Genomic DNA, 27,200 nt, shown 5'->3' with positions numbered 1-27,200 from the left:
GGCTAATTTTTTCTACATATATTTTTTAGCTGTCCAATTAATTTCTTTCCATTTTTTGGTAGAGACGGGGGTCTCGCTCTTGCTCAGGCTGGTCTCGAACTCCTGAGCTCAGAACGATCCGCCGCCCGCCTCGGCCTCCCAGAGTGCTAGGATTACAGGCGTGAGCCACCGCGCCCGGCCCCGTGTTACTGTCTTAAAGGAAGAAAGTACCACATACTGAGTGCTGACCCGAGCAAATCACCATTCTACCGTCTTTCATCCTGAAACAGGCCTGTGAGATGAGACTCACAAGTGCCCCCAGGCTAAAGAAACTTGCCCCTAGTCATCTTGCTAGCAAACAGTCCCAAGGATTTGAATCCAAGTTGGCCTGCATCCCATGGCCAAGGCACCCTCTCTCTATCTCACTTTCTTCTATAGTATCTTTTGTATTCACTAGCATCTAGCCCTGTGATGGTTCAGTACACATTAGAATGAGTGAAGAAATCGATGAACAAATGATTGGCTCCCAGGTTGGCAAAGAAAACCTCCTAGCACACATGAAAAGGGTGGAGGGTGGAGGTGGGGAGGAGATGTAAGAGTAAATGGAAAATAAAACAAACAATCAAACAATCGTTTTGTTACCACTTCCTCTGGGGCTGGGTCACGGTTTTTAACGGTGTGCACAGGACCCATATAATCTGGTACACACGCATCCACAAAGACACACAAAGAGCTATTTATTTACTTCCTTTGTGAGGGGTAAATAAAGATCGGGCCGAAAGAGGCTCCCCCAAACCACCCGGGGGTCTTCCCCAGGTGTTGATGCAGCACTTGGCCTAGAGAAATCACAGGTGGCTGCCTGCTTGAGTCATCCCGCCTCTGCCTGGCTTTATGCATGTGTGGGTCTGGTTCACCAGGGAGGCCCCATGTGCAGTGGGGAAGGAGGGGAAGGAGGAAGCGGGAAGGGGAAAGGGTGGCAGGCAGGGCTTCCTCACCCCTCCTCCAGTGCAGGCTGGGGCGGCAACGTCACTCACCCCCACCCCAGGGGAGATACACGTAGGGGAACCCAAGAGCTGGCTTGGGGTGCTGGGGGCCCCCTGCTGGGCCAGGCAGTCAATCCTGAGATGGCTGAATCTTGGTGGGGTAGAACTAGGGCCGAGGGGCACCACGCGGAGGTACAGTCAATTCTCATTATTCGCGGATTCCATCCTAGCAAATTCACCTACTTGCTAAAATTTATTTATAACCTCAAAATCAGTACATGAAGCATTTTGCAGTCATTTGGGGACATATCAGAGCTGCAAAATATTTGAGTCACCCGACCCACATTTCCAGATGAGGCTGAACAAGGCAGCGCTCTGCCCGCTTCAGCTCTCCTAGCGTAAACAGGTGTCATCCATCCACCACGCACCATCTACTGAATACCTCCGAAGTACAAAATCCAGTACGAAAAGCCCAAAATGCGGGATGCAGGCAGGGCCCTGGCCTTTCACTGACCATCTTTTTTTTTTTTTTTTTAAGACAGAGTCTTGCTCTGTTGCCTGGGCTAGAGTGCCGTGGCGTCAGCCTAGCTCACAGCAACCTCAAACTCCTGGGCTCAAGTGATCCTTCTGCCTCAGCCTCCCGAGTAGCTGGGACTATGGGCATGTGCCACCATGCCCGGCTAATTTTTTCTATATTTTTAGTTGTCCAGCTAATTTTTTTCTATTTTTAGTAGAGACAAGGTCTCACTCTTGTTCAGGCTGGTCTTGAACTCCTGACGTTGAGCGATCCTCCCACATCAGCTTCCCAGAGTGCTAGGATTACAGGCGTGAGCCACTACGCCCGGCCTTCACTGACCATCTTAACTGCAGGGATGGGGGCATGTGATTCTGAAGGTTCTATGTGTTTACTTGGCCTAGATCCCTGAGTTTATATACCAGCCTGGGGGGCTACAGTATTTGCCAGTGTTTTCATCATAATGGCAAACCCTTGTGTCATAAAAACAGCCCGATACTTACGTAACACTTGCTACGGGCCAGGCACTGTTCTGAGCGCTGTGTGTGCACGAAGCCTCCTAACAACTCACACAATCCTCCTAATGGCCCTGTACAGTCGATGCTATTATTATCCCCATCTTACACATAAAGGCACTGAGGCACAGAGAGGCAGAGAGGTGAAGAACCCACCCAGATCACACAGCCGCTGTGTGGCAGAGAAGGGGGGTTTACGCCGCCACCTGTGACATGAAAGGTGACCCTGCAGCTTGTAAGGACCTCAGCACCCCCCTGCCCCTCAGCAACGAGGAGGGGCCCTCTCCGTAGCCCTGTCTCTGGCACTTCCAGTAGCAGGAGAGCATGAAGTGACACCGGGAGGCTGAGGCCACTCAAAAGTCTAGACAGGAGGCGAGCAGGGCCTGGAGGAGGCCTGGCCTCAGGGAGTGAAGCGAGGGTGGTGTGAGAGAGGCCGATGCGCGCAGACAGGCGGAAGGTCTGGGACGGCCGTGGGAGGACACAGGGAGCCCGGGCAGCTCTCCAAGGAGGTGAGTCCCAGAGAGAGGCCTTCGAGACAAAATGCCTCACAGAGGAAGTGTCCCCACAGACGTCCCCTTCCCACGCCGCCTCTTTCCTGGAGCAAAGCGGCGCAGTTGGTGAACGGGGGTCACGGGTGATGGGAAGGGGGTCACATCTAACCTGGAACACTGGAGGGACAGCAAGGGTTGGAGAACGGGTGAGAGAGGACACTTCCCCTCAGCTCACATGAGAAGTCGCAAGCCTCACCAACCGAGAAAATCAGATTCCACGGCTGCTGTGAGCAAGAAGTGAAACCGTAACTCCAGGGCCTGCCCCACCGCCCTCCCCTCCGGTCTCCCCAGCATGGCCGACGTCCGGCTCTGAGGCGAAGGCCTGTCACCTGCCTTCGCGGGCTCCCTTTGGCCCTCTCGGGTTCTGAGTCACAGGGCGGCTCTCTCAGAGCTGTGATGGCCTGGTCTCTCCTCTCCAGGGAGGCAGAGAGGGGACCAGGGGCAACTGAGGGCCCTGTGAGGGAAGGGACTGTGCCCGTCCCGTTCTTTTCTCTTCCACCCGCATTGAACACGGTGCCCGGCGCGTCCAGGGAAGGCACTGAGTGGATGAGTGAACACGTGACTCAGTGCTAGACCCAGAAGACCGCCTGTCAGCATCGAGCCTCACGCAGATCCCACTTCCAGAGGAAAGGACATTTTCCCTTATTTTTGACAAACCTCGACCTCCCTGCCTCAACCCTGCTCATGTTACATTTGACCTTCTCAACGACCTCTCGGAGGTGTGTGGACGTGACCCTCCTCTACCCCATCAGAGGACAGCAGAGCCTCCCCAAAGTGGCAACTACGGTGTTCCTCGGTGAACCTCGCCCTGATCCTACAGTGCTCCTGGGACAAGCGCTCCATAACAAAGTCCCAGGGGCCTCTGCCCAGGGCGAGGGAGAATCGAACCCTCCACCTTTCCCCAGAGAGGAGGGAGTGCAGGGGGAAGGCATTAGCCAGGGGGTTCTGGCCCCTCTGCTCTAGGCCCCCCAAGGAGCAGTTCGTCTGAGAACATTCTCCTCCCAGAGGGTCCCCGCAGGAAAGCCATCCTCACCCACGAACGTGGGCCCCCCGGTCCCATGGAAAACACTGTTAACTGCTCCCCAAATCCATTTCCCCTTCTCGTACCTTTCATACTGGAAGCCCCGGCGTGCATGTTCCCCAAACTCCCCAGCAGCTAAGTGTGGCATGGGTCCAAGTGTTGGCCAAAGGGACGAATGATGTGGCAATTTTTAGGTCATGTCTTGAAAAGGAAGGGCAGTGCCATCTCTCCCTCTTAACTCATCCCCTTCCCACCGGCCCGATGGCGGACCTGGTAGACGCGCTGGTGTACCACCTTCCGCACCCGAGGGCGGGAGGCCTGCATCATGGGGTTGGGGGGCGCGAGGAGGGTGCCTGGGTCCTTAACGCTGTCAAGGTGTCAGATCACCCACCCAAGTGTGTGTATGAGAAATTTCCATTTTGTTTGGCCATTTTGGGGTTTCTGTTACAGCAGCCTAATCTCCCCTAATACCTAGCCCAGGCCATTCTTGGGTGCCAAGACGTTGATGGGTAAAGGTGTGTGCGAGGGGCCTTCCTCCCCATCCGTGTCCTCAGCCCTTCAGCTCCCTACCCTCCAGCTCCAGCCGGCCTGCCGCCCAAGCGCAGAGAGTGCCTTCCAAGTGGATAAGATGCCCCATCCCCAGCCCAGCTCATGCCAAACCAAGGCCACGGGTGGATGTCTCCTTCACACATAATTGTTCTTTCCTCAAACTGACCATTTCTCAAACTGTTTATATCCTTTCTGAGAAAAGGCTCTTCCATGCTCAGGTGACCACTGCATCTAGTCAGGCCAACCCTGTCCTACGTGGAAAGCGGTGAGGAGGGGCAGAAAATGCGTGGGCTTCTCATCTTAGCCCAGATCTCCTCTCCACTGCTCCCCAGCCGTGTAACTCTGGACAAATCTCTCTGCCTCTCTAAGCCTCAGTTTCTTTCTTTATGAAATGGGGGTAATAACTGTTTATAGTTTTCTGGAGAAAATTCAAGATGTAATCACCAGATGTGTAACAAAATCCCTAGCAGCAGGCCTGGCACACAGTAGGTGCTCACTAAATTGTGGCTATTATTACTATGGAGATAAGCATGGGAGCATTGAGGGCACAGCTGGAGAAGAGACCCGATGACCTCCCCAGTGGAGGGTGGCCAGGCAGGGAGTTGGGGAGAGAGTTGTGGGGAGGAAACTGTGGCCGTAAAGAGGAAGAGAGAGGCAGAGCTGGAGGTGACATCAGGGGAGAGGAGAGAAGAGGGCTTGTCAATGCCCACACTGGGCAAGAGGGTGGAGGCACAGCTGTGGGTCTGCCAGCTGCTCCCAGCTCGTACAATTCTCGTGCCCATCTCACTTCTGTCTCTGCCCCAGTGCTTCTGCCGTGTTGGCCACCCTCACCACCACGGTCATTGTTGCCACCCTGTCAGCTGCTGTTTCTTGCCTCATCTTCCTTCCTGCCCATGGTATGGCAGAAGGTCGCAGGGGAAGCAGCTGCCCTCCCTGGCAACATCGCTGCCCCTGGAGGCTGGAGCTGCCCGGAGAGTGGGTAAGAGCTCAGGCTCTGGAGACAGGCCGGGTTCTGTTCCTAGCTCCAGCACTTATGAGCCGGGTGACCTCAGCAAGTTCATGATTCGTCTAAAGCTTCGAGGTCCTTGTCTGCACAACAGGGACGACCGTGCTGTTGAGAAGGAATGAGACCACGCAAGGTAGTGCCTACTAGGGCATCTGGCACACAGCAAGCGTTCAATGCATGTTGGCGGTTATCAAGGCTGGCTTCGTGGGCCTGTGACCTGTGTGGTCCCACAGGGTCCCCTGTTCAGAAGGGCCCCACACTTGGTTTAATGTTCTGTCATCACCATCGTGACATTCTCAAGAATTTTTGAACAAGGAGCCCTCCGAATGATGTAGCTGGCGCTGCCTATCATCGGCACACATTCACTGGGTCTGCCAGCTGTGGTGGCTGTACAAGGGAGCACACGGCCAGCAGTCTGTTGGAGATGTGGGACATTAGAGGGCCTTGGGGGCCCCAAGGGAGTGGTTTCAGCATAGTGATGTGGGGCTAGGCCGTGTGAGACCCCCACACATGCTCTGGGGATGGGTGGGGTGCCCTCCCCTCAGACGGCCAGGACGGTGGGCAGCCTCTGGAACTCACCACTGCCTCCTGATTTCAACCCTCCTCCCACCAAGGGCAAAGGCGGCCACCATACCTCAGAGCAAACACCCACTCATCTGCCCCTGGATTCGATCCTCTGTGCACCCAGGACAGAGGCCGTGTACAAGCTCGTGCGTACAGAAGTTATGTCCATGGCAACCCTGCATCTTCAGGACATGGAGGGACTACGCAGTGGAAACCAGTGCTGCCCCGAAGCCCTCAGTGCCCAGGTCCAGCTGGGTCTTGCTGCTCGCACTGGAACTGGCACAGGGGCAGCATAGAAGGGGGTTAACTATCACTTGGAGGAGCCTGAGGGGTTGGCCCAGGCCCAGGAGATGGAAAATATCTGCTCCTTTTATCTCTTGGTTTTTAAATCCCAGGCTAGCACATCTAAAAAGTACTGGGGTATCAAGGGAGATGTGGCACCTTACAGGGGTTCCCTGGTGCTGGGGGTACCCTAGACACCATGGTGAGGCATGACCTCCCAGAGCTGCCCATAAGCCACCTCAGGAGGCACATCTTGTACCTGCCGTCTGTCTCCCCTACGGGCCCACGGGTTCCTGAAGGGCAGGGCCCACCCACAGCGAGGACTGACTGATGTTTGCAGACCTGGCCTCCAGGACCGCTGCATACCTTCCTCCCCATGCCCCAGGTCCTGCCTCAGCTTCCCCACACTTGCTACAATAGTCTGGCCCTCTTGCATTCCCAGGCCTTCCTGGAGCGGCCCAGGGGAGAGTCTGAGGGTGGCCCAGCCTGGCAGGTGGATCCTGGCCCTGGAAGAGGCCCCTCTCCATCCGCCTCCGGCCACCTGTCCTGAGTATTCACTCCTTCCAGACAGCTGGAGAGCGGCCCCAGAGCCTCTGGTCAAAGGGGGCGGGTGTGGGAAGGCGGCTCTGAGGGAGCCAAGCCAAGGCCGGAGGGGAGGCCCCTGTAGCGACTGGGATGCTGAGTGTGCACGAATGGGGGTGGGCGCGAGAGCGCTCGGGAGAAGTGGGAATGGGGAGTGGGATCAGAGAATGGAATGTGAGCTCATTCTCCTGGGGGCACAGCTGTTTATTTTGATCTCCCTGTCAGCTGCTGCATATTCCTTATCTTGGGGCTCAGTCCAGACTCCACCTCCTTCTCTGTTGCTGGGCTGGGGAGGCAGACACCGTGGGCAGTCCTGCTTCCTGCTCTCGCCGCCTCAGTTCCCCACTGCTCCAGGCAACCGCAAAGGACAAGGGGAAAGCAGGCCCCCCAAAGAAATGCCTGCTCCACTTCAGACCCACTCTGTGCCCATCCACGGGTAACTGGGGCTTGAAAATGAGTCATCTGCCCCTCATCTGTCTTCACCCACCCCCAATTGCCATAACAGCCTGAGCTGGTCACCCCAGAGTCGCCAGGGTTTTCCACGGTTTTCCTGGTGGTACAGGACTTGCAGGGCTGGCAACGGTGCAGGCTTAGCTGGGAACTTAGGACAGGCAGCTGTGACCTCCCAGGGCTCTCCTCTGGGCCCCACACTGTACTCCCCACTGTCAACTTTTTACTTGGCACCTACTGTCTCCGACGCTATGAAAAGTAAAAAAGACCGATTTTCTATATACTTATGGAAACATGACTCATGACATGTTTTCTGTTTTACATGTTATTTCAGAACTGGAACATTTCAGAAAAAGGGAAAAAAGTACTAGAAAAAAGAATCTCCCTTAGTTCTACTACCTCAAAAAACAACTGTAGCATTCTCTACGTGTGTGTGTAAAATGTATAGCTACAAATACAGGTACAATTTTGCATCCTGATTTTTCTCTCTTAACACTATCATTATAAGGAATTTTCACATGACCACATATCTTTGCAACTGACATTTTTAATGGCTGTCTAACATTCCATCTGATAGATACACTAAAATTCGCTTAACCATGCTGTGCCGTGAGGCATTCCAGTTGTTCCAAATTTTTGTCACTGTACCTAATGCTGAAGTGAAAATCGTTATGGACAAAGTTTTTTCTACATTTATAATAGAATTCTTGAATTAGGACAGAACTGAGAAAGTGGAATTACCAAGGCAGGAGGCTGGAATATTCTGGAGCCATTTGGTTTTGATACCTACGGCCAACTGCTTTCTGAAGGTAGAAGTCAGCACACGAGAGGGCCAGGAGCAGGCGATGTGCACGCCCTTTAGTGTCACTGCCACGCAGGGGTACCGCTCACTGTGCCCGTGTCATGTCGCCTTTTGTAAACTTTATTCTTTTTCGGCTGCTGAGTGTCCAGTCCCCTCTCCAACAGCACCACCACTTCCTTTCGGGGAGTTCCCTGTGTACCCTACTACAAATCCACGAGCCAGGCTGCCTGGCCTGCACCTCAGAAGTCCATCCATTTCCCCCTACGCCCAGCCAGGCACAGGGGACCGGTCAAGTGACTGGTCAGCTGCTCTCATCTCCCTGTGGGTCCCTCTTCCCAGCCCTCGGGCACTTTTTCCGTTTTTCTCCATTTCCAAGCCCGGTTCTCCAGCCTTCCTGGTGAGCCTATGAGTTCCCAACCTTCTTCCAGTTAATCCCCTTTGCCTTATACTCGCCAGTCCATTTCTGTTGCTAACAGAGCCTAGAGAACTGATACCTCCCCGATTTAGTGCTTTTCAAATCTCCAAGTCAGGATGCTTTACTGGTTCATGAAGTCATGAAGCTAATCATGACCAGCAAGTTTTCCAAGTTTTAAAAATGGAACAACAGAATAGAATAAAAAAGTATATCTGGCCGGCGCGGTGGCTCACGCCTGTAATCCTAACATTCTGGGAGGCCGAGGCGGGCGGATTGTTTGAGCTCAGGAGTTCGAAACCAGCCTGAGCAAGAGCGAGACCCTGTCTCTACTAAAAATAGAAAGAAATTAATCGGACAACTAAAAATATATAGAAAAAATTAGCCGGGCATGGTGGCGCATACCTGTAGTCCCAGCTACTCGGGAGGCTGAGGCAGAAGGATTGCTTGAGCCCAGGAGTTTGAGGTTGCTGTGAGCTAGGATGATGCCACAGCACTCTAGCCCGGGCAACAGAGTGAGACTCTGTCTCAAAAAAAAAAAAAAAAAAGTATATCATCTGTAGCCAAGGTCAGTATTGTTTAGTGAGACTTGCTTTATATATATACATATATACGTGTGTTCGTATGCAAGTGAATAAAATGGGTTAAAATAAAAAACATTTCTAGTTTTGAAAAACATTACCCTAATTGGACTTGAGTTACTTGAGAACAGAAAACAGAGCAATCTCTTATAGATGTTTTTATTATTTCTCCCCAAATCTTTAGTACCTAGAAAAATACACTTCCTTGCCAAGATAATGGGATATTTCAAGGCCCACCCACTATTTCCCCCCTATTCATAGCTTGACACCTCTCCCTCGCCTTTAGTTAATGACACTTAATGATCATGGACATCTATTCCTCCTCGTGTTAAAATTTCTGTTAATGGAACCAGCATTCTGCCAGTCACCCGGGCTGAAAAATTCAGGGGTCGTCCTCGATTCCTCTCACTCGCGCACTCCCTGGAGCACACAGCCTACTGGGAGAGAAGGAATGCAAGCAGCAGACTGCGGCACGGGCAACACACTTCACCGCAGAAGTATGCACGGTGCCTCCCGGGGAAGGGCAGAGGAGTCTTCATACCTTCCTACGAAACAACGATTACTAAGTTCTGTTGCTTCTACCTTCAAAATATTTTGCCAAACCGCCCCCTTGTTTCCATTTCCACTGGCATCACCCTAGTTTCAATCCTTTTTATATTTTGTGGAGACTCTCTCTCGCCAATTCTATAATTCTACCACTGCCCCAGAAATCATCTTAAACAGCTATGATGATGTCACTTCCTTGCTGAAAAGCCTTCAATGGCTCCCCGTTACCTACAAAATAAAGTCCGAACTCCCCAACCCCACACTGTTGATTTCAGCTTCACCATCGCCCCACTCTTGCCAGCTTTATGTCCTGCTAGGCCAGCTGTCCTCTAGTTCAGTTCACAAGGTCCTCTCTTTTCCAAAGACACATCTGTCTGAGCCCAGATCTTTCTTCATATACATCAACCAAAGCAACATAGGACAACAGACTGAAGCAGAAGCAGATACGGTAATCCAGCTGTCTTCTATTAAGTCAGGCACTAAAGAGATTTGCAAAAACGGAAAACAAGGCCATACTTCTCATTAATTGTTTTTGTTTTGGAAAATACAGTTATTTTATTTTAAAAAGTACAACACTTATGTTAACATGCAATGAGTTTCTTATTGTTACTTTGAAGGCATTACTAAATATTTTTAAAAATTCTCCTACTAAATCTTTTATTTGAAACAAATTATTAATAGCCATAGCTTGCCAAAAACAAAAGCTCTTTGGGATCGTCAATAATTTCTAAGAGTGTAAAGTGTTGCTGAGACCAGACACTGACTTAACGTGTTGGTTTAAGCAGACCCAGGGTCTCTAACATGTCCAGTCCTCACCGTTCTTGGCACTCACGCTTTACCTCCCTGTCCCAGCGTGTTGCTGGATGTTTTTAAACTATTAGAAAAGCAAGAAGTGATCATATTAAGAATAATTATTGTTCTAGAAATAATAGTGATTATAGCAATAGCCACTAGTTATTCTAGAAATAATCAGTAATCCCATAGGAAAAGAAGAATAAGCCTAAAAATAGCCATAGAAATAATAGAAAAAATGATTATTTCTATAATATAGCTTTCAGTAAAAAACTCAGAACATTCAGAAAAGTAAAGATACAAAGGCAATCACCATTTAAAATTGTTCCTGAATACTTTCTCATCAAATCCACTCCTCTTTTATCTCCTCCAGTGGCACCTCTGAGAAGAAATTCGGGGCTAACATATACAAAATCATCCAGATTCCCACAGCACGGTGGTTCGGATCTTTCCTGATGCCCAGCTAGCCCATAAAAGCATTAATGCTGAATTACTAAATGTGCACGTTTCACTGTCGCGAATTCACTTCTATCTACTGGAGGAGACACCAACCAACCGAAATCTATGTACTGTTTATATGACTTGATCCCTTAACAAAATGCTCAACCGAAGACTCGGCCATCAGGACCAATGACAACTGGACATGCAGGAGAGTCTTAGGGATGAGATAGAATGCCCAAACCATGTATCCCGTGTTTTATCAGCAGTTTAAAGAGACTTAATTTTGATGTGTGTCCTGTTTCTATACAACCCAAAATTGCACAAAATGTGGCTCCACTATACATGAGGAATGAACAAATGAATGGTTCCAAGGCCTCCGAGACTTACACATGTTGTTGGGTGAATACAGCAAGTGGATGAGCCCAGGAGTCCTAGACCTAAGCAGTCCTGTCCTCTAGACGGGGTATGTGGCACCCACTCTGGGCCAGGGTTCCTGCCCATTTCTGGGTGGAGGCCTCAGGCCCTGTGTGAAGGCCAAGATCACAGATCCAGCACTAGAACCCAGCTTAATCACCAGCCCCAGAGTTGAGCCCTCAGCCACTGCCCTGGTGCCACACCCGTCCCATGGCCTGAGTCTTGGGGGAGAGCAAGGAAAGGAAAATGGGTGTCGGAGGGGAGCTGGAGGAAAAGCCTGTTTGCACCATCACCGCAGCTGGGGTGGCTGTGGTCGAGATGATTCACCCAGGGCTGCTCAGATAGGTCAGGCCCAGCCTCACCTAACAGAGCTCACATTTGCCACCGTCCATTCTCTTCCTGGGTCGTGTGCGACATCTGACCTGCCTGATAGCGCAGGGCTGGGCTGTCCTTGCCCTTCCTGTCTATGTTCCTTGGCTTAGTGGAAAATCCTGAAGCTCTGGCCAAGAGCACTGAGGGATCCAGGGTGCTCTGGGCTTGCCTGGGGGCACTGGCGCCAACACCCTCACACTCCACCAATGCACGCCCGTGACACGCAGAGGCGGTCTAATCTACTAGTCCTGAGACTGCGTACAGGACAGGAAGCCCGGTGTCATCTCACACTACCCCCGGTTACGTGTGCGGTGCACAGTGTGTGTGCAGGTCTGATTCAGGTCAGAGCTCTTTCAGCCACCAGGCTCTCAATTTTGACCATCTGTATGACCTTGGGCAAGTAACTTAACCTCTGTGCCTCAGTTTCTTCATCTGTAAAACAAGGAAATCTCACAGGATTCTTGTGCGGAATACATGAGAAATGAGTTAGTAAATATCCATGCTTATTATAAACTGACTTATTTACAAATGGTATATAGTATATGCAGGCACTTAGAACAGTCCTTGGCATATGGAAGCATTGTGCAAAAGACATGCTATTATTATCCCGACATCTTTAGTGCCGCGTCTCTGGGAACAAGTGACAGTTCAGCGAAAATCCACAAAACAAATTCCCACAAGAAACACCAAAAACAACCCCTGGAACTTGTGTCACAGGAAAGGCAGGGAAGAAGCAGGGGAGAAGAAAGACTTTCCGAGAGGCCGGGCGTGGTGGCTCACACCTGTCATCCTAGCACTTTGGGAGGCTGAGGTGGGAGGACTGCTTGAGGCCAGGAGTTTGAGGTTGCAGTGAGCTATGATGATGCCATGGCACTCTAGCCCTGGCAACAGAGCAAGACTCTGCCTAAAAAAAAAAAAAAAAGACTTTCTGAGAACCACCCAGGAGGCACCAAGTTCAAGTCCAGTGGTTGTAAAGAGAGTTCTGAGTTAGAACCCAAGAGGCTGGGCCCAGGCAGAAAAAGACTGTTGCCTTGGAGATGAAGAGAGCTGAAAGAAAAACTCAAGTCAGGTAGAAATCAAGTTAACTCAAAGAACAGATGGAAGCTGCCCCTAAGAATGGCAGGGACCAGCTGCCTGGGAAAGGAAAAGACGGCCTGGGGAAACTGGAACATTCTACGGCTTGGGCTACGTTCAGCCACCCAGTGCATCTGAGAGTTTGTAACCCCAAGAGCCTTCCTCACTGTGATGAAAACAGATCCCACATTTGAAGTCTCCAAGTGTGTGGTTCTCTAGTAGATACTGCCTAGAGGAAAGGGGATGGAGCTGGGAGGAGAGGGAAGAGCAGCCTTGAGTCTCAGGGGCCAGCTGCTGGGAGGAAACAGCACTTCTCCCTTCCATACCCAAGACGCAGCCACGTGCCAGAGACAAATAAACCCTCCTCTAGGCTTTATCCATAGCCAGTTCCACAGCACCCAGCACAGTGCACTTAACAAACCAGAGCTTAAGAAAGACTCTGAATAATAGACAGATGCCTTCTTGCGGACAGGGAGACAGGCCCTCCGTGCCCCAGCCCCCCTTCCCCTGGCCAGTCCCTCCTCCAGCTGGAGCCCAAGTTGGAGCTCAAGGTCTACATCTGTCTGAGGCCCCTGCTCCGGCTTCCTTTCCCAGAACTCAAGGACCCCAGTGGAGGGGGCAGGGAGGAGCAGCAGAGAGAGAAGACAGCTGGAGCCGAAAAAGCTGGGGCCAGAACTGGGAGTTTCTGGGACAGCCCCAAGTGCAAGTATTCCGTCCAACTGTCTGACCACAGGCCAGAACTTGTGGGCCGATTTATATTTTAGAAAACAGGGCGAAATGAAACCATAGGTGGAATGGGGAGGAAAGAAACCAGGGCTGCCTCTGTGGATTTGGATAGCCCCAGGCACACCCCAAGGAGCTCAGTCTGGGAGATGACTATGCCAAGGATGACAGCAGCTGTCACTCATGGGACTTAGGGCCTGCCCGGCACTCTGCAGGGCTTTGTGTGCATTATATCCTATAGGCTCTGAAGCCTCAGTCCAGTAGTCTCTGCGCATCCACTGTGCCTCAGTTTCCTCATCTATAAAGGCAGGATCATAGTGCCTCTTTCACAGGGCTGCTGTGAGGGTGCAAAAAGATGGTGCTTGTCACATAGTAGGCATTCAACCAATATTGGCTATTGTTTTTGTTTTGTTTTGTTTTGTTTAGAGACTGGGTCTCACTCCATCCCCAGGCTGGAGTGCAGTAGTGGGATCATAGCTCACTATAACCTTAAACTCCTCGGCTCAAGCGATCCTTCCATCTCAGCCTCCTGAGTAGCTGGGACTACAGGTGTGTACTACCACGCTCAGCTAATTTTTTAATTTTTATTTTTATTGTAGAGATGGGATCTTACTATGTTGCCCAGGCTGGTCTTGAACTCCTGGTCTCAAGCAATCCTCCCACCTTGGCCTCGCAAAATGCTGAGATTACAGGCATGAGCCACTGTGCCTGGCTTAATATTGGCTATTGTTAATCTTCACAGGGACCTGGCAAGGTAGGGCCTATCGTTATGCCCATATTACAGATGAACAAACTGTTTCACACAGCCAGAAAGGAGCTGAGCTAGGATACAGAGCAGGGCGGTCTGCCTACAGAGCACAGGCTCTCTCAACTACTCCATGAGAGACAGCACAGATTAGAGGTTATGTGGACAAACTTTATACCCAAATGGCCGAGTCAGACCACAGACCAGTTGTGTGAATGGAAATAAGCCGCTTAACCTGCCTTGGTTTGCTCACCTGTAAAATGGGTGCCCTGCCTCATAAAGTTGTTGGGGAGATATATGCATTACTAAGGGCTTGGAACTACCAGTCAAGGGCCTCTTTGTCTGGGCCTGCCCTCCACAGTTTCTCTGGCCAGAGCTTGCAACGGCACTCCTCTGTCCTTGATCAGTCTGGGCCCTGCCTGTGTGTCCCTGGAGCCCCAGCAGCTCTATGCCTACCTAAAGGTCTGAGGCGGCAGCAAGCAGACCTTGGCCAACAAACAAGGTACCAGCAACCCTCTCTTCCCCCTCCTTTCTAGGGACAACACCTCGGCCTCTGATCCCTCACCTTAGGAGTGGCTGTCCTGGGGGGATTTCACCCAGGGTGGGAGAACTGGTCAGACCGCCAAGGGCAAATAGTTTCAGAGAGGTGGGGCTTTTGAGGTCCCTTCCAGGAGATGACATGGGTGTCAAGCCCTTTGAAGGGTACAAAAGGCCATGCCACATTAGGTACCCTGTTGTGCCTACAGGGCCACTGGCCTTGGGTCCTTCTGTCTCAAGGGCAAAGGAAGGTCAGTAAGGGGAAAGAGGAGTGGGAGGAACCCCTGACCTGGGAAGGGAGCCTGCCCAGCGCATTCTGGCGGAGGCCTGCACATTCCGTCCTGAGCCTGGAGGAGACGGAAGAGCACGTGTTACAGGGGCTTTCTGGGCCCTGATGTGTAAACAGCTGGGGATGGGGTTGGAGTAGAGGCCTCACGAAACCAGTTGGAGCCTGAAGGACCAAGTGGCGCTTTTTACCAATCCAGCTAGCCCTGGAGCGAGACACTGGGCAACAGCCCCACCTAGCGGACTGACAGGGACTACCACCGGCCAGGGAGTGCGGGGGAGCCAAGGGGTGGCCTGAAGAAGGAAGCCGGTGAATAACCACAACGGGGCTTTAGAGGAAAAGGGGCTCTGAGGTCTTCTCGCTGGCAGAAGCCCTCCTTACAGCATGCGCTCCAGAGTCCCATAGACAGGAACTCACTTCATCATTTGGGGATTACGCAATTATTTGTTGGAAAGTTCTTATGCTTCTTGGAAGTCTGCCTCCTCCAGCCCCCAACTCCCTTACCCAGGGCTTCCCAGGGCAACCTTCCAGATGCCTGCACACAGCTATGCTATCCCTCCTAAACCTTCTCACTTGCTTCAAGCTTCCAGAGTCCAACCTCAACCTTTCACCCAGGACACCTGTTTTCCACTGGGCTATCCTCTTTTAAATATGTTAACTTCCAAGGAATCCCTTCCAATTCTCTCCCCTCCCCACCCTAGCAGCAGTATTTAAAAGACATCTGTAGATCTCAACCTCCCTACTGTTCCGCGTTTGACATGTTGGGGAAGTCAATGCTCCTCTTACTCGGGAGTTAATTTAGAAGTAAAGAGCTCGGGCTTTGAAATCACGTAGAGCCTTGTTCAAATCTGGGCTCTGCCACTTACTAGCTATGTCACCTTGGGCAACCTTCTTAATCTTTCTGGGCCTCAGTGTCCTCAACTGTAAATTGGAGCTAGACGTGTTTACTACCTGGGGTTGTGGTGAATAAGGATTAAATAAGATAGTGCAGGTAAAACACTGACAGGCTCCTGGCAACACCTAAGTGTGCCTAAGTGTCTATTATAGCTACATTCCTCTGAGTTTAAAGGTTGAACGCTTTGGGGAAGAGAAAGGAGAAGGGGCAGAAAGAAGGAGAAAAGCGGACTTTCTGGAATTAGCCTTCCCCAACCTGCCCAATCCCAGGTGAAAGCCAACAAATGGGTAACTTGTTCCAATCCCATTCTCAGGGGTGTCCATGGCCACACACGGTAAAGAGGCAGGCATTGACAGCCCTTTGAAACTCAGAAGATTTAAAATTTAAATGTCTTTGTGGGCAAGATAAACACACCTACCACTCAGCAGGGAAAGGGAAACTTGGCGGGGGCCCCAGAACTTTCCCCACCCCCAGCCCTCCCTAAACTTCCTCTTGCGGTTTCTCAAGAGTACAACCTGTTCTCCACCGCCGCGGAGCAAGCCTGGGGCAGGGGGCCGGGCGGGGCGGGGTGTGCCAAGGGTTCCACTGCACCCCACCCTGCAGTGAGGAGGGTGTCTGTATAGTCCCGAACGATCACATCCTGCTCATCTGTTATCGCAGGGCGCCACCCTCTACCCTTGACTCCCAGACTCAACACCGATTGCCCCAACACACCCCCTTCGCTCAAAGATGGTGCACAAGGTTGTTTGGCTGTAGGCAGAGAGGGACTGCCTGCGAGGGCCCTTGTGAGAAACTTAAGGGTTTCAGAAAAGGGGTAGAAAAATGGCTGGAGTCCATGGAAACAGCCCTGTAGTCTGGCCTGCCTCATGGCCACTGTCCCGCCTGCTGGGAGGGACAGATACAGGACTGGGTCAGATACACAGGTGCAGCTTCGGAAGCAGTGGCCGTAGGGAAAAGAGGTGGTAAGCATCTCAAGATCCTACCCAGTCCTTTAATATCATCTTCACTCAGCTACCACGCTGGGAAGTTCCTCTTGGAATCTAGAATATGAGGGTCTCTGCTATTCTTAGATTCCCAATAAAAGAGGTATCTTGGTTTTCCACATCCCCAGATTCTGGCACATGTTGAGAAGTTCTTTCTTGCCTCTAACCTTGGTTCATTCCTCTTCGGTTATTTACATTCCTCCTTCCTCTTGGTGCGTGAAGCTTACACAGGGGAACACACACATACACATACACACAGCCATCAGGAAAGGATGCCAGCTCTCTGCGGTCCCCACAACCCTGTTCCAGGCCTGCGGAGAATCACTGTGAACAGTACCAGCACCCAAGCTCAGCTAACACACTGCTGCTCACTATCCTCTGTAGCACCCAAGATGCAGGACCATGGACTCTTTTAAAGAAACTCGTAAGTCCCTGGCTCAAGTGTACATTCTGTGTGGTTGGTCTAGGAGGCAGGCTAGCCAAGTGGTTAAGAAGAGGGCCTCCCATATCAAGTGACTTGGGTTTAAATCCCAGCTCTGCCATTACTTCTTATGTCCTTTTTAGGAAGATGACTTATCTCCTGTGCGTTTCCTCATCTATAAAATGGATTATTAGGAGGATTAAATGAGATATTATCTCTAAACCACTTAGAAGAGTACCTGGCAGTGCCATATAACTGTTAGCGAGTATTCTGAGCTCTTGCAGCAAGGGAAACAGGAAGGAGAAGGGGCTTGGGACCACGGAGGTTGTGATCTCAATGACTGACAAAGACTGAGACTCTGCTTTCAATTTTAAGTTCCAGGGGGTTGAAGCTCTGATTTGTTTACCATGATATCCCCAACATCTAGCCTGTGTAGACAGAGTATGGGCACAGAAAATAGGTACTGAACGAGTTCATAAGTTGTTGTGCCAGTCATTTCTCAAAGGAGCCCAGGAATTCAAAGAGCAGAAGAATGTGCAGGGAAGCAATGGGAGACCCACTTCTCCACCCATGTCTGGTCCCAGAGAGACTGAGGTGGTGGGCAGAGGGCAAGAAGAAATAGCCCCAGAGTCTAGGGATGGGGAATGGTCCACATCACCCCCAAGTGGACCCTCCCAGCTGCACCCAGCTGGGAATTCCTAGGTTCTTGGGAACCAGCCCAGAAAATTGTTTCCTTGAATTCATCCTGTTCATTCCCATCTCTTCTTCACGTCTAGACAGTGGGTTCAAGAAAGCAGGAATTGTTTCTGGGTCGCCACTGTATCCCAATGCCCAGCACCGCAGTCAGGTTCAGTTCAGCTCTATGGAATGATAAGTGCCCCAAAGACTTTCCACCAACTTCTCTGCCTGGCGAACTATTCATCCTTCAGAACCCAACCCAAATATTCTTTTCTCTCTGAAGCCTTTCCAGCCACTGTAGCCACAGCACTCGGCACCTTATCTCTGCTGTTCTGCGACCCACGCAAGCTGTGGATGAATGTCATCACACCCTCAGCGTCCCATACAATGCCAGGCACATAGTAGGTGTTCAATCAATGCAAATGAATTAATGCTCCCTTAGTAACAGCAACCAGTCTGGTCAGTTATTCCTCTTGTTGACACTCTAAGAGACACACAGGAGGCTAAGACCAACACCTGTGTACCTATCAGACACCACTGAAGGAGGAACACTGAGGGGTCCCTCCATTTAGTCCTTTCCTGTTCCAGTGCGCTGGCCAGAGCACCCACAGTCTCCTTACCCACATTGATCTGCCCTCCCACTCGCTTCCCACCCTATCTCTGAGGTATGAAGAACAGGGGCAGTGAAGCCACTGGGCTTCCAGATCGCTTGGAGCAGGGGATGTGAGGAGGTGTGCACACACAAAAGCTCAGGGCCTTTGGGGGTTTCTCTGCCCTTCGACTCGGTGCAGAACAGCTCACTCGCAGGGAGAGTGAGCCAAGTTTTGGGTGCCAACGGGGAGGTGATGGGGGCGCGGCGACTCCCTCCACCCACCCAGCTCGGATCCCCAACCCGGGGTCTCCAGCCTGAGCTTCGAAGCGCCAAGGAGAGGGGGCGATGCTGACAGCTCAGCCGTCCTGGCTTCTCTGAGCCTACCTCCTTGGCAGGTGAGCCCCCCGGAGCACCCACTGTGGCTGCAGACGCTCTCTCCCGTCGCCTCCGGCTTCTGGCTTTGGGGAGTGGGGGTGGTCGCAACCTCCAGCCGCGGAGAGGGGAGTGCATCCCTCCCCCAGCGGCCCAACAGAACCAGTCTCCACCCCCGCAGGCTCGGCGTGTTTACAAAGTCCGCGCCGCACCGCCAATCCTGAGTTTAAAGCTGGGCAGGAAGTGGGGAAGAGGGGGCGGGGGAGACAAAGGGGCTGGGTGCCCGGCTCGGCTCAGGTTTGGGCCCCGCTCACCCCGCGGCCCGCAGACCCCGCCCCGCGCGCCCTAGGTGAGGCGGGCGGGGCCGCCTTCGAGGCTCAGGTGTGGGCGGCAGGGCAGGCGCGGCGCGCAGGTCTGCACGGGCCTTCGGGACTCGTCCACACACTACCCGGGAAATAAACAACAACGTCAGGCGCCGTGACAGACCCTTTCTGTGCATTCTCTGTTCCACTCCCGCCGTCATCCCCCCCCCAGCTTTACAGAGGAGGAAACTGAGGCACAGTGAGGGTTGGGTAACGTGCCTAAAGTCCCACAGCTGGCGAGTGTTAGTATTGAAACCCAGGGACTGCGTCCTGAAAATGGGGACGCACAAGGCGCGGTCCCTGCCTGAGGAATCCCCAGTCCACAGGGCTGACCGGCGAGTGACAGAAAACCACCGGCAGCTGCGTGGACGCGACGCCGTGGGAGTGAGGCGGCCGAGGCACAACCCTCCCGGGCTCCCCCGGCAGATGCTGGCGGAGGGAGGGCGCGAAGGCAGCAGGATGAGCGGAAGACTTGGACTAGGTGGCCGTTAGGCTCTACTTTGGGCCGCTGACAGATTGCGGGGCCGCCGGCACAGAATCGCGAGGTTGGACGCTCCAGGTTTCCCAAAATTACCCACTCAGGAGAATCACCTGGGGAGCTCGGTAACAAGAGAGTCCCAATCCCTTCTTCCAGAGAGTGAGGTCAGATGTTGCTAATCATCAGACAAATATGGAAAATCCCGCGAGTGTAGACGACCTCCTGGTCCTTCCAAGAGCGTGCTCTTCATAAGAACCGTTTCGTGTTAAAATACATTTTTTCAACGCTGAAGCCGGAAGCGTATTTTCCTGGCCCACTTCCAAGCCCACAGAAGGCCCCGTGAACACTACGCTCACAAAAGGTCACCTGCGCCGGGGTCACCCAACGCGCCCCCTACCCAGACGGCCTCCCGAACACCCGAGGGGCGCGCGCCGCGCCGCCCCGCCCCGCCTCGCGACTACAAGTCCCATCCCGCCCCGCGCCCGCGCACGCTACGCCACAGCAAGATGGCCGACGCGGCGGCCGCGGCCGGGGCCGGCAGCTCCGGAACGGTAAGCGCAAGGGGCGCGGGGCCGAAGCCGAGAGCGTTTAGGCGTTCTGCAACTTTCCCCTGGCCTGGGCAACAAGCTCATACCCAGAAACCCAGCCCCACCATGATCTCCGAGCGGAGGAGGGTCTTTCAGGCTGAACGTGCACCCTCTCGTTGGGACTTGGCCGCGGCCTTCTGAGTTAGGGGACCCGCGTCCTGATTGGCTAGTTCCCTGTTGGAGGTTGGGAACCCGGAACACCTCCTCATTGGCCCGAAGAGACCGTTTTCGCCTTCTTATTGGCCAGCCAAAGTTGGGAGGGATTCCCGGTTCAAAATATTTAGTTTCCCTTCTTTTTTGTGCTGTTATCCTTTGCCCTCCTCTCCTCGACATCTCGTGTCTGTTATTGTTTTAATTTTCCTTGTTAATGAAATGGTGTGGAGATGGGAGGGACGAGAGAGAGATCCTGTTTTTTCTGGGAGATTTATTAATTCAGTCCCATCAGGCTAGTTTCTTCAGCTATATAATAATCTGCTAAAGGAGAAAGTAAAAAAAAAAAAAAAACCATTTTATTTTATTGGAACCGTACGTTTTAGGTAGACAGAAAAATTGCCTCTGTATTTAGAGTATCCTGTTAAATTATTACTCAGTTGGCTAAGATCTGTTAATCTAAACATTAAGCGCTGATAGAGAAGTATTTAGCAAAAGCACTTTTTCTTTGCCATGGCAATGCGTGAACTGTGTGATTGCATCCTTGTCCTGTGGATGAAAATCTCTCTCTGGGCTGCTGATTGACAGAGATCAGGAAGTAAACAGTCTACTAACCCTGCTGATAACTACCATCTGGCCCGAAGGAGAACACTGCAAGTGGTTGTGAGCTCCTTGCTCACAGAGGCAGGGTTTGAGAGCGCCGAGAAAGCATCCGTGGAAACATTGACAGAGATGCTGCAAAGCTGTGAGTACTGGTCCTTCTTTGAGTCAACCTCAACGTCAGTCCTGTGCCCTGCATCGTGATAGTGTTAGAGAGGATTTAAGAAAAAGAAGAGCATGGTGAAGCACTTACAGGCTTTAGAATCAGACCTGGCTATAAATCTTTGCCACTTAATTGCTTGGGCAAATCACTAAGCCTCCTGAACTTTGACTTCTTAATTTGAGAAATGGGATAAAAATTTGTACTTAATGGAGTGTGAGTATAAGTGAGATGTATGTAAAACATTCAATGCTAGGGAGATTTTAAGATCTTGATGACTTACAGGTGCCCTTAATATTGCTGTATTGCTCTCTATTCTTGACTTATACTTTTGTTAGGGAGTCAGGACTAATTTGCATGAAATAGATGTTATCACATTATGCAATCACATGCTATATTGTGTGATACAAAGAATGAAGATGAATAAGTTTTATAGAATGATAAAAAACAAAAGGAATGTCTTGAGGTTTAAGAGCCTGGTGTGGTCTCATATAGGCTTTTCTGCATGTACAACATATTTCCCCATTTAGAACTTTTTTGGGGGTGGGACGAGATGAGGGGTGGAGGTATATGTGGTGTTTCTTGGGGATCAACACCTATGAAAGGAAGTGGGAGAAAGGTCTGGGCAGAGGAAAATGTTGAACTGCAATGCAAAAAAGAACTGGCCAGCTTAGCTGGAAGCCCTGGAGCAATTATTGTCCATCAAGCTGAAAAGGCCCTACCTTTGTACTCAGGTCTTAATCATATACTAGATGAGGACTGTGCCAGGAAGGGGGTGGTCTTGGACAAAGTGGCTCTCTGCAGCTGATGCTTGGAGCTTTTTCATATCAAATGTTTTCCTAACTCAAACTTTTTGGTCTCAGAACCCCTTTAGACTCTTAAATATTGAGGACCCCCAATAGCTTTTGTATGTGTGTTTTATATATATATATATATGTGTGTGTGTGTGTATAAAAATTTGCCATATTAGAAAACAATACAAACTTTTAAAATAGAAGAATGTATAATCATACATTTCATTATTCATCAGAGCCATGATGTCATCAAAGTCAGAGAATGAGCATGAAAAAGTCAAATAATGACTTAATTTCATTACAAAATCGTTTTGGCGGGTGCAGTGGCTCATACCTGTAATCCTAGCACTCTGGGAGGCCAAGTCGGGCGGATCGTTTGAGCTCAAGAGTTCGAGAGCAGCCTGAGCAAGAGTGAGACCCCGTCTCTACTGAAAAAATATAAAGAAATTAGCTGGACCACTCAAAATATATAGAAAAAATTAGCCGGGCATGGTGGCTCATGCCTGTAGTCCCAGCTACTTGGGAGGCTGAGGCAGGAGGATTGCTTGAGCCCAGGAGTTTGAGGTTGCTGTGAGCTAGGCTGACGCCACAGCACTCTAGCCCGGGCAACAGAGTGAGACTCTGTCTCAGAGAAAAAAAAAAAATTTTAAAAAACAAAAATAGTTTTGACTTGTGGACTTCAGAAAAGATTTTGGGGACTCCCAGGATTCCCAGACCACACTTTGAGAATGTTTGTCCTAAAGGAATGAAATAATAGTTACTAACAGGTAAGAATTGGGTTCTTGGCCAGGAGCAGTGGCTCATACCAGTAATCCTAGCACTGTAGGAGGCTGAGGCAGGTGGGTTGCTTGAGGCCAGGAGTTTGAGACCAGCCTGAGCAAAAGTGAGACCCTGTCTCTATTAAAAATAGAAAAATTAGCCAGGTGTCCTGGTGCTTACCTGTAGTCTTAGCTACTTGGGAGGCTGAGGCAGGAGGATTACCTGAGCCCAGGAGTTTGAGGTTGCTGTGTGCTATGATGATGCTACTGCACTCTACCCAGGGCAACAGAGCGAGACTGTGTCTCAAAAAAAACAAAAAAAAAACAAAAAACAAAAACAGTTCTTGAAAAGATCTTGGAATTTAGAGTCAGGAGACTAGTATTAGTGACTTACTCAGGGTAGCAGGGGAATTGGTGGTAGGGCTTCAGTTAGACACCCTTCCCTGTCAAGCACCACATGCTTTTATTTTCTGAACCATTGGATCCCTAAAGCAGGGGTTCCTTGCTTTTTAAGGCCCCTTTGTACATTTGATGAAATCTTTAGACCCATTCCCAGAAAAAATGCTTTTTTGTGTGTGTATAAAATTCAACATAGTTTCAGGTATTCATGGAACCTCCCATCCACCTTTGGAACCCATTCACAGATTCCAGCTTCATAAACTCCATCTTAGATACCTTCTCCTTTCCCCTGAAGGATATTAGCATGACTACTAAATAGAGGTTCAGCTTCAGGCAGAAGAAACAAAAATTATAATACCTATCATAGAATAAAACTTTTTTTTTTGAGGTAAGATATACATAACAAAATTTACCATTTTAACCATTTTTAAGTGCCATTAAGTACATTCACAATGTTGTGCTGCACTATCCATTTCTAGAACTTTTCCCCATTCTAAACAGAAACTGTGTCCCCCTAAAGAGTAACTCTCCATACCCCCTGTGCCCCAGCCCTTAGTAACCTCAAATCTACTTGTCTCTATGAATTTTCTTTTTCTCTTTCTTTCTTTTCTTTCTTTCCTTTCTTCTTCTTCTTTTTTTTTTTGACAGACTTTCACTCTGACACCCGGGCTAGAGTGCAGTGGCATCATCATAGCTCACTGCAAACCTCAAACTCATTCCTGTCCTCAGTAATTCTCCTGCCTCAGCCTCCTGAGTAGCTGGGACTACAGGTGCATGCCACCACGCCTGGCTAATTTTTCTATTCTTTGTAGTGATGGGGTCTTGCTCTTGCTCACTCAGTCCAGTCTTGAACTCCTGGTGTCAATCAGTCTTCCTGCCTTGGCCTCCCAAAGTGCTAGGATCACAGGCATGAACCACTGCCCCTGGCCCAAATTTGCTTTTTCTAGGTACTTCATACAAGCAGAATCTCATTTGTCTGTTTGTATCTGGTTTAGTTCACTGAGCAAAATATTTTTAAAGTGCATCAATATTGCAGCATGTATCAGAATTTCCTTCCTTTTAAAGGCTGAATAATATTCCATTGTATGTATATACCACAATTTGTTTATTCATCTGTCAGTGGACACTGAGTACCTTTTGGCTATTGTGAATGATGCTACTATGAACATTCGTGTACAAGGATCTGTTTGAATCCCTGTTTTCAATTCATTTGTGTATATGCCTAGAAGTGGAATTGCTGGCTCATATGGTAATTCTATGTTTAACTTTTTAAGGAACTGAGAATAAGACTTTAATGCCTTTGAATCCTCTCTTAGACATTTCAGAAATTGGGAGGAGTGCCAAGTCTTACTGTGAGCACACAGCCAGGACTCAGCCCACACTGTCGGATATCGTGGTCACACTTGTTGAGATGGGTGAGTGCACCTCCAGTTTCCAATGCTTCAGTGTTATCTGAGTTGGGGTTATGAAAGAGGGAGGAGTCCTTAGGAGTCAGCCCTGTCTGCTGAGTGTTCTTGGTTTCCCGTGTGGTCCTCCTGATTCGCTTTTAGCTTGAGAGACTTATCAATAGAGGTTCCTCTGAATCCATTTAAGAGGCCTCGTAACTCCTTGTTGGGGGATTCTGCTGGAGCTTCTTTTTAGTGGCAACAAAGTGGTTGAGTTGGGTGTTTAAGCCATTTTGCCACAATGTTACTCCCCTTTTCATGTTCAATATCCAGTGGTCTGGGCATTGGTTTTTGTTTTCCTGTCTCTTAGGTTTCAATGTGGACACTCTCCCAGCTTATGCAAAACGGTCTCAGAGGATGGTCATCACTGCTCGTAAGTGACTTTGAACTGAGGTACTTAGTAAACTATCAATGCTTGTGAAACTAACTTAACTGGCAGGGATTGGATTGGTAGCTACTTCCTCGTTGCAGGCTCCCTTTCAATCTTTGGGGCTACCTACAATATAATCTTTATCTGGGCTAGTAGGATTAGAATGTGAAATTCAGTTATCAGAAAGGTAAACCATCTTTGAGATGTTGCTGTGCTTCTTGTGCTTTAGTCCCAGAAGAGCAAATGATGCTGCTTGGAAAGTGTGAAAGTTCTTGTTCTCCCTTAGGTCACAGATCGGTAAACTATGGCTTATGGGCCAAATGCAGCCTGCTGCTTGTTTTTGTAAATAAAGTTTTATTGGAACACAGCCATGTTTGCTTATTATCTATGGTTGCTTTCGTGCTATAATGGCAGAGTTTATTTATTTATTTTTCTTACCATGTTCCATCATCCTGAAATTGGCAGAGTTTAATTGTGATGGAGACTGTATGACCTGCAAAACCTAAAATATTCACTCTCTGGTTCTTTACACAGAAAGTTTGATGACCTCTGCCTTAGGTAAAACTGGGTGCCATAGCTGGGTAGACAGTATCCAATTTGGGCTTGTAGGACCTGGGGAGAATTCACTGCATTTTTTTCTTTAAAGTCTCTTTTTTCATGTTGGCATCTTTTTAAGAACTCCTCCTCAAAGTAGCAGTGGGAGGTGCCATTTTCAATCCCGTCTTGTTATCATGAAGCCCATACTTACTTTCCCCAGCTCAGTGCATATTTCTGTTATCTGAGGTCTCTGAAAAGAGAATTCGCAGCCCATCTCACTTCCCTGGTTCTTCAGCATGTTCTTTTCCATAGTTACCATGGTCACAGCCACCCACCTACCTGCTTAAAGCTTACAGGCAGATTGTTGTAGACATAAATGTCAACCAAGGTCATCTAGCAGGGCTGGGCATTGTGGGGGTTATCATCTCAGATGCTTAAGTCATTGAAGGCCTTTTATTGATAGAAATAAAAAGTGCCCATTGTTTAGAAAACTAAGGTCCGGCACTTACTTTGAGAAAAGAAGGGTTTGGGCAGAAACCATAATCTGTAGAAACCAGGGCCATAGGTGGAGAAGTAACCAGTTGTGACTCTGTTGCAGCTCCAGTGACCAATCAGCCAGTGACCCCTAAGGCCCTCACTGCAGGGCAGAACCGACCCCACCCGCCACACATCCCCAGCCATTTTCCTGAGTTCCCTGATCCCCACACCTACATCAAAACTCCGGTGAGTGACGAAGCCACGCTGGGGGCTGTGACTGATGCGGAACACAGAGTCAGTTCCTACTGGTGGTCAGATGGGAGTCCAGAAGTTTGTTGGTAAAAGGGTAGTTTAGAACTGAGAACATCTTTCTTCAGTGAGAAACAATTTGGAAGTGAGAATTATGTTCCCAAGTTTGCCAACGAAAGCATGGTTAACAAAGAGATTGAAGCCGGCCCCAGTATTGCCTGTCTAACTGAAACACAAAAGTACATCGCCACGTAGAAAGAGGGCTGGAAAGATACTCCACGAAATGTTCATGGTAATTCTTGGCGAGATTATAGGTAATTTTTGTTTTTGTGTATGCTTTTCTGGGTTTTCCAAATTTTCCATAATAGAAAAGTTTTGCTTTTTTTTTTTTTTTTGAGACAAGGTCTTGCTCTGTCGCCCAGGCTAGAGTGCAGTGTTGTCGTCATAGCTCATTGCAACTTCAAACTCCTGGGCTCAAGTGATCTTCTACCTTAGTCTCCTGAGTAGCAGGAACTACAGGCAGGTGCCATCATGCCCAGCTAATTTTTTTTATTTTTTGTAGAGACAGAGTCTCACTCTTGCTCAGGCTGGTCTTGAACTCCTGGCCTCAAGCGATCCTCCCGCCTCAGTCTCCCAAAGTGTTAGGATTACAGGCATGAGCCACCGCGCTGGGCCAGAAAAGTTACTTTTAAAATTTGGAGAAAAGTTAATTAAAAATTACTTAATATCATGAAATGGAGCTTATTATAACTCTGAGCTTTAGGGCTGAATGAGAAATTAAGTTGTTTGAATGTGGCATCTCCCCACACGTCCCTTTCCTGCCTTCATACTGTGTAGTGATGGCCATCGTGGGGGCTGTTGGGCAAATCCCCCAGGACATTTTGCCACAACTCAGGATATAGAGGGGAGGAATAGATACCCGCCCATCTAATGGAACGTAGCTGTTGCCCTTGAACAAATCTATTTGTTTTCATAACAATGTGCCACAAACTAGGTGACTCAGAACAATAGAAATTTATTGACTCACAGTTCCAGAGGCAATACGTCCAAAATCAAGGTGTTGTCAGGGCCACGTTCCGTCTGAAACCTATAGGGGAATCCCTCATTGCTTGTTCCTAGCTCTGGTGGTTTGCCATCATTCTTTGGCATTTCTTCGCTTGTAGATGCATCTC

At 49.8% G+C, this 27,200-nt stretch overlaps 2 protein-coding genes across 3 annotated transcripts in view; one reads left to right on the top strand and one right to left on the bottom strand.

Annotated features, from left to right (window-relative positions):
• Positions 1–18,971, bottom strand: part of CCND3 (cyclin D3) — a 90,249-nt gene extending 71,278 nt beyond the window's left edge. The window contains exon 1 of the mRNA XM_012640878.1: positions 18,675–18,971. Within this exon, the coding sequence (XP_012496332.1) occupies positions 18,675–18,800 (126 nt within the window). The 5' untranslated portion in view covers positions 18,801–18,971. The remainder of the gene's footprint in view (positions 1–18,674) is intronic.
• Positions 18,972–19,994: 1,023 nt separating this feature from the next.
• TAF8 (TAF8 RNA polymerase II, TATA box binding protein (TBP)-associated factor, 43kDa) overlaps positions 19,995–27,200 on the top strand; it is a 21,857-nt gene continuing 14,651 nt past the window's right edge. For both annotated transcript variants that reach the window (XM_012640942.1, XM_012640943.1), the window contains exons 1-5: positions 19,995–20,053; positions 20,828–20,984; positions 24,267–24,365; positions 24,706–24,768; positions 25,901–26,025. In XM_012640942.1, coding sequence (XP_012496396.1) covers positions 20,009–20,053; positions 20,828–20,984; positions 24,267–24,365; positions 24,706–24,768; positions 25,901–26,025 — 489 coding nt within the window. In that variant the 5' untranslated portion in view covers positions 19,995–20,008. The remainder of the gene's footprint in view (positions 20,054–20,827; positions 20,985–24,266; positions 24,366–24,705; positions 24,769–25,900; positions 26,026–27,200) is intronic.

The sequence above is a fragment of the Propithecus coquereli genome, unplaced genomic scaffold, assembly GCF_000956105.1.
Source record: "Propithecus coquereli isolate 6110/MARCELLA unplaced genomic scaffold, Pcoq_1.0 Scaffold158, whole genome shotgun sequence".
Classification (NCBI taxonomy): domain Eukaryota; kingdom Metazoa; phylum Chordata; class Mammalia; order Primates; family Indriidae; genus Propithecus; species Propithecus coquereli.
The sequence above is the reverse complement of the archived record's forward strand: the minus strand, read 5'-3'. Positions and strand labels throughout refer to the sequence as shown.